This window comes from Fopius arisanus, unplaced genomic scaffold (assembly GCF_000806365.1).
Source record: "Fopius arisanus strain USDA-PBARC FA_bdor unplaced genomic scaffold, ASM80636v1 scaffold00030, whole genome shotgun sequence".
Lineage (NCBI taxonomy): Eukaryota > Metazoa > Arthropoda > Insecta > Hymenoptera > Braconidae > Fopius > Fopius arisanus.
Genome location: NW_011887769.1, coordinates 452,372 through 459,727, shown reverse-complemented (window position 1 = coordinate 459,727; position 7,356 = coordinate 452,372). Strand labels below are relative to the sequence as shown.

The following is a 7,356-nucleotide window of genomic DNA, read 5'->3' as shown; positions in this document are numbered from 1 at the left end:
CCATTTCGAACCTCGCAATTACGACTGATTTTTTTTTCATTCCATCAATTTGATGACTTTTTATAGATTTTTTATTTTGATTGTTTCTTATATTCCGGCCCTTTGTGCCTCTCCTTTTAGCTAATGGGCCTTATTTCATCTTATGCATGCGGCTGTGGATCCTACACTGTACCTTATTTACTCTTCTATAGAACATAGGAGTGACGTGGGAAACCACAGGAAAAACTATGTCGGTACAGGCGGTTGCTCTATTAGCAACCTCCCGCTCATCAGTGCCTTGTAGGTGATTTAGTGTCGATTTTGGAATGTCACAAATGCAGAATGTGTGGTTAATGTCGCTTCCTCACAAGAATAGGTTCCAGATTCGATTCCTGGCCATATAAAATGGTGACATCTAACCAATTAAAGTCTTGATCATCATCGCTATGTACTGTAACAGAGTCGAAGCGCGGTGCAATAACCAGCAAAAAAAATGCAGTGTCTCAATTTTTTTCTTTAAAATGTTTCGTCGTCAAATTACGATTTTCGCCTTGATTATCAATAAATTATAATTGAAAATCTGATACCGGTTGTGGAGCTAAATTTATAGTCGCTGTCAATTATCTTCAAGATGTGATTATTTTTGTACTTTTGACTTATTAGAGGATAATTTTATTGTTCTCATTACTCTGCGGTCTCACAATCTGATAGAATTTCTTTTTCGTATGTAAACGGGAGATCAACATTTCTATCGAATTGAATCGAAACTCTCGAAAGTTGAACCCTAAAATCTGTCCCACTCATTCCTCACTATTGATTCATTGGTCACGACGTCTTATACTCATTTCCACTCATACTTCATCTTTCACTTGCGCGCATGTACTGTGCTGAACACAAAATTTTCTTTCATTGGTGTGTATTTTACACAATTTCTCACAGATCCGACAACACTTAAGTTGTAGTTTCCCCACCAAAATTCTGGAAAAATAGAAAACTTTAGCGATGGCTCAATCTATAATATTAAATTTTACTGGGGTCGACGATTTTTTTTTTCTTGTCGACCCTTTTTTCTCGCATAAAACTCACAAAAAATGATCGGGTGGGACGAAAAACTCGTGAATGGTAAAATCTCTCTCTCGACGTGACATTTCGCCGAGCGATGGAGCGATAATATGACGGATTCAGCCGTCAGGCGAGAAAATAAAATGATGGAGGATGAGTGTCTGAGGTGATTCAACCTCGTCAGCAGATATCGCTAAAGTGTTCACCCAAGAAAACCAAGAGATCGTGCCTCATAAGAATAGAATCAAATCGTGGTATAACGCAACTGTTGGAGATAATATCTGAATATTGAAGGCAGTGAGGGAGGTCTGTCGTCCCTCGTAAACCAGTGCGATATGAATGGGTATTGCTCAATTTTACTCACAAGACAGTTTTGGAAAAATCCACTGTTTACCAATGTGCTTTATACGTCCGACCGTACTAGGTATGCATCACTTTATTCCACCTCCACCGTCTTTATTTATACCTCTCACTCGTTTTTTCGGTTTATACTCGGCTGCGTCCGAGAATTATTATTATTTACGTTGTGTACGTCAGGAAGACGCAGGTGGATATCCCTGTAAGGGATGATATTAAAGGAGCTTTCCTGCTTTGCTTTCCTTTTTCTAATATTCTCTTTGCGCTCACGATTTCGAGTGAACGACTTCGTGAAGAGAAACGTGACGATAAAGAAAGAATTACGAGCACAACTCCGGAGACACTGAGACATTTTTTGTCTTCTCTCGTTTCTTTTTTTCGTGGCCATCATCCTTCTTTCCGGAATCCTTAGGTTTCTGGGGAATTGCTTATTTCGGAGTGAAGTTCAACTCAATTTGTCTGGAGTGTATTTCATATTTCAGGGAATTGCCAAGAATAATTTGCCAACAACGAGTTTTGTGAATAATTCGTTATCCTTTTCAGGTGATTATCATTCACATGAATAAATGAGGCGATAAGCTAGTAACAATGGCGTCTGATGACAGCAGCGAGGGCCCGACCTCGTGTGCCGATGACATATCCGAGGACATAAATGTGCTGCCGTGTCTCGATGACATCGCGGATAAAATTGCGCCGAGGGAGGAGGAGAATCAAGAAGAGTTCAGAAAGCTTCTGCTGTCGATGCTTGATTCATCATTCGACTCCGACGACGAGAGAAACAAAGAGGATGTGATTGAGCGACTAGAGAATCCACCCGACACTGAAAAACCCGTCGAAGGTACGACATCTGTTTTCCATTACGGCTTTTACACTTTTTCTTTTTTTTTCAAAGAGAAAAAGCTCGGCCCGGAGGTGCGTCACTGATTCAAGTTAACGCTTGAAATATTTTTTGGGCAACAAAAAATGGCGGAAGATAGGAGTTTTGTTTTTTTTTTAAAAGGCCCCCCGGGCACTTGCTTCTCTTGGCAGATTTATTGAAACGAAAACCACAGACCAACGCTGCCCCTCAATTATCGGAATTATTCTCCCACTAACACCAACATTTTAACAATACCTCACCCCCTCCTCGGGATGCATGAACTTCTGCCAGGAAAAATGAAATTCTCAGTTGGAAAAATTCGATTTTTATCGGGGAATTCATTAAAGCGTCATTGAATCATGCATTCCAGCAATTAGTTTTGCTTTAATTGGTCTCACCGAGCACTCACATTGATTTTCATTAATGAAATTAACTGATGATTGAGTTCGGGGTTCAATTCAGTAGGAACAGACACAAATAATTTAAATAATCATCCGATAAATGATTGTTTTTCTTGTAGGGCTGATATATTTGGAGATCAATCATTTAAAAAATAATGGTATTTGATATTTCCAAAGTATTAAGAACTTTAGGAGGAGAAATTGCCTCTGTTAAAAGACTACATGCTCAGCCATAGCTGGACAATATTTTTTGCACTCAAAATTGAGTAGCGAAGTGATAAGCATAAGTACATTTTTCTCGAGGCAAGTCTTTGGCCAATATCTCGGAATCTGCTCACCTCATCCATCCACCTGCCATCACTGACTAAACCCGATCTTTTGTCGAAATCCTGAGAGAATACGAATAGGTTTTTCATCAGAGAATTTAATATTATTATTTATTATTTATTATTTCAATGATTATTGTGTTCGACAAAATTGTTTTCGAGAAGTGAAAGTGAAAGTTTAATTATTTCTGCTCGAAAATTTACCAAATATTATGTTAAAAAACGATGGATTCGACTGAAAATCAAAATTTTTCCACTCAAGTGAAAATTTTAGATGAAAGAAAATTTTTTTATTGACTCATCTTCATTTTGCGTGAGTCAGTAATGCAACTGTCTAATCTCTGTTGATACTTGCCTCATTATTGACTATATAATCAAATTATTTTTAACCGATTCCATTTCCATTGTTTAGTACTGAACAGGGAATTAAGTCGAGACGTCAGCCAACTATAGAATTAATTTCAGAACATCAAATATTTAATGCAAGGAACATCTCAACGACTTTTCCAAAACTTTTTGTCTTTTAGCGGAATGAAGTTCTTCTTGGCTTCACTATGGATATTTAAAAAAAAAATATTTCGATATTTTTGGACAGAATGAATATGTTTTGGGTAAAGAAAAACTGTTCTCTGAGTGTAATTTTTCGATGGATCTGATTTTTTTGTGAAAAATTGATAAGGATCAAATGTTGATCCCGAGAAAATGTCTCCAAGGCTTCTTTATCGCATATTGACATACGCAGAAGCCACAGTCGTAATAATCAAGGGCCTGAGGTTGATTAGTTACTCGCCTGAGGAAAATATATTCCACCCCTGTGTACAGAATACAGGGAGAACGTCGAGTCACATGATCTCGGATGGCTGCCCATCGTGAGATTAGCTTTTCCAGGAAGAATGAGCTCAGGCCATTCTCACCGAGATCAGCAGTATCCTGTCAACGTGTTCATACAACCGAGAAAAACTAATTCTCCCCTCGGTGGCTCGCCGATATCGGGAATTAAGTTTATTGACCGAACGAAAAATTATTGTCCCGAGATGAAGGCACTCATCAGAACAACCCGAGCACATCTTCGCGATGCGTTTAATTGAACATTAATTTTGCGCATCTGAGATACTAATTGGACAGCCAAGTTTTCCGGTAAAGTACAGGGAGCGAATGAAGTGAAAAGTCCCCTCCAGATGTTTCCGAAACCTTAAAGTTTGCCGCAGTTGTGCTATTTTAACGACTATCCAGGGGAAAATTTTATGGCGAACCGAACATGAGAAAATTCTTGAAGATAGTTCAAGGAAGGAGGAAAATACTCTCAGCTGCTGACAGACTAAAGATTCAAAAATTCGCTCGGTAACAGTGCAATAATTTTGTGCACAATTTGTCTTAATTCCTATGGAATTCTATTTTATTTTTCTGGAAAATTCAGGAGAAATGGATAAAGACGTAATTTGATAAGTATTTTTACCCTATGAAATCACAAAATAGTCAGCAATTAAATGAAAGGATGAAATGTAGAAACGTTTTGTCCCAAAAGGAGAGGAAGAGTTATGGAAATTTCGGGGAATTTTATCCAGTGCAATTTTACTCACTGACTACCAATGGAATTTATAAACCGTAAGATGCTAGCATCTTGGCAAATCGAATTGTCTGGTTGTCATCCTGGCGGGGACACAGGGATGGTCGCAATATCCCGAACCGCATGTGCACATTCTCCCATGTACTACGTCTTCCTTCGGTCTGTATAAGACATCTATACCGATTTCCCCTCGTAACAACTTCCTGGGGAACGGCAATATGCGATTTAAGATTATCATAATGCTGCTGGAATAACACGATCAAACGGAATTTATGGACGAATCTACTGGGAAGATAAGTCTGTTGACTCAGTTTTTGTCAATCTACGGCTCACCGAGCAGAGAAGAAATTATTTAATTGATTGCGTTTTATTTCTTTAATTTTCATAAAAATCTAGCATGTGAAAACATTCGAGAAAAAATAAAAGTTGTGATATTTTTCGTCTTCGGGGAGTTTTATTATCATTTGAAAGGTCAAACAGTCGGTTAATAAAAAAAATAATATTTAAAAAAAAGCTGCCTTCCCCCCACAAACATCCGGACCCTTTAACTTGGAATAAAATTTTTCTTTCCACTCTCGTAATTCCTCTCACGTTAATAATGTTATTATCAATTAGAAGATCATAATTTGGGGAATCAATAGTCGATTCATTAAAAAGTCCAATAAAAAAAAATCACTTTCCTTTAAAAAAAATCCTAGATCAGATCCTGCGAATTACACTGCTAGAAAAATTGAATCTCAATGTTTTTCTGAACTCTAAGGATTCTATCATTATCCGCTAGATAAATATGTTTGAAAGTTAGTATAAGTTAATATAAAATCAAGATTTTGAATAAAATTTATTTTCCGCCCCAAAATGCCTAGCACAACTTCCAGTGGTCGTATGTCCATGAGTTTTTTTTCAATAATTCAATTTTCAATAATCTGAACTAAAAATTCAAAACATAGGACGCAGTTAATTTTCTATCCACTGGTGATCGCCTCATTGCCATTTTCTACTCAGTAACACGTGATATGAGAAATCGTGACTAGCTGGGAATTTTGACCGCACGTCCAGGAGTAACCGAGGAGAAAATTGGAAATGGTCTCGTCGAGACGTGCACCCAGACTACCCGCGTGACACGGGACAAACGAGGGTGGAACAGAGAGAAAGTAGAAAAAGGGATGAAGAAGTGGAGGGGGTTAAAGACACCCCCAACTTGTGGAGGATGGGTTTTGTGGGCTGCACAGCTTCAGCCGAGAAGAAAGGATTTTTGAAGGGAGACAGAGCCAAGGTGAAAAATGACATGAAGTTCAAAAGCCCCTAAATAAGAAATCACTCCCGAACCGGGCAGCATTATTCATTCCCAGCTCAGACTCTAAAGTGAAAATACTTGAATCGACGGCTGAGAATAAAAACACGAGACTTGCCTAGTCATCAATTTCCATCGTTTCTTCATTTCTCCAGTAAATTTTTCTTCTTTGGCTTTCAAATATTTCGCTTGATCAAACCGTACGTTACAACATAAAGAGGAAAAGTTTCTTCATATTAAAAAACTCGCTAAACTTACGATTAAATGCTTTCGAGAATCAAGGCTTTTGGGCAAAAAAAGTTTTGCCCAAATTTTATTGTGATAGAAAATTTAAAATATAAGGAAACATTTTTTATGGTATAAACTTGAACAGGTGTAGCCTACGTCGCACATAGTTAGGAAAATTTTGTAAAGGGATTTTATGTTGTATACTGGAGATTTACCACTTGATCTGTTTTAATAAGACACATTGCACAAGTCAATGCCGGCGAACGATGCCTAAAATAGTAATGCCAACTGGCGTCATGTAGAGAGTACGTTGAGCCATGCTCAATTCGTTAATTATTAACGAATGATGGTTTGTCTGACCTACGTCGCTTTCTACTTCAACTGGTATTCGCATTTCCACCGAATGTGCGACATTTATAAAAACATTTACTATATTTGATCGCAAGCAACATTTGATTTATGAGAAAAAATCAATTATTCAAGAAGGCCATCGCGAAAATGTAAGGAAGGTTAATTATATAGGGTATTATATGAGTATTAGTAACAATGAAAAATTGGATACACTGAGAGAAATATTCAATAAAAATTACGTGTATTTTCCGTAATTCTGGAGCGAAATGTGGTTGTCGGAAATTTTACGGAACTGTCACGTAATTTTTATGTAAAGTCACGGAATTTTTCTGCGGTGTTCTGTAATTTTTATCTGAATTATCGGTGAAAAATAACGATACCGTCACTTAAATTTTTCGAATCAACTCCGTAATCGGTAAGTGAACTGAAAGTTCCGTAATTTTTACTAAATATTTCTCTCCGTGTACTTACATCAAACGAATCCGTCGAAAGAGTCAAGGAAATATATTTATTAATAAATTAATCGTTCTGTCAGTGTAACGAATGGACCCTCGCACTTGACAAAAAGTTTTTTTTTCACTTGTATCGGAATATACTATTGCTCTCAGTAATATTCCGTTCTAAGCAAATGCTATTCAAGTTAAATCAGAACTAACAACCTCCTACCAATATACACTACCTAGAAATCCCTGGAGAATGAGTCTTCCACTTCGCTATAAATTCCGAAAAGCCACAGATAATCCTTATCTGTAAGACCAGAAACCATAGTGGCAGGGATGTTTTTGTCCAAACCTAAATACACTCAGTCCCCGGGAGTCAGCGCGAGTCGACATTATTAGCCAGTTTTCCAAGCGCCGGTGCACTCTCAATTTACGAGATTTCCACAAAAAAAAGAATAAGTCAAGGGCAGGAGGAAAAAACCGAACAAAGAAAGT

At 37.6% G+C, this 7,356-nt stretch overlaps 1 protein-coding gene across 1 annotated transcript in view; it reads left to right on the top strand.

Annotated features, from left to right (window-relative positions):
• The first annotated feature begins 1,986 nt into the window (after positions 1–1,986).
• Positions 1,987–7,356, top strand: part of Dhc93AB (Dynein heavy chain at 93AB) — a 28,604-nt gene continuing 23,234 nt past the window's right edge. Inside the window, exon 1 of the mRNA XM_011303101.1 lies at positions 1,987–2,236. Coding sequence (XP_011301403.1) covers positions 1,987–2,236 — 250 coding nt within the window. The remainder of the gene's footprint in view (positions 2,237–7,356) is intronic.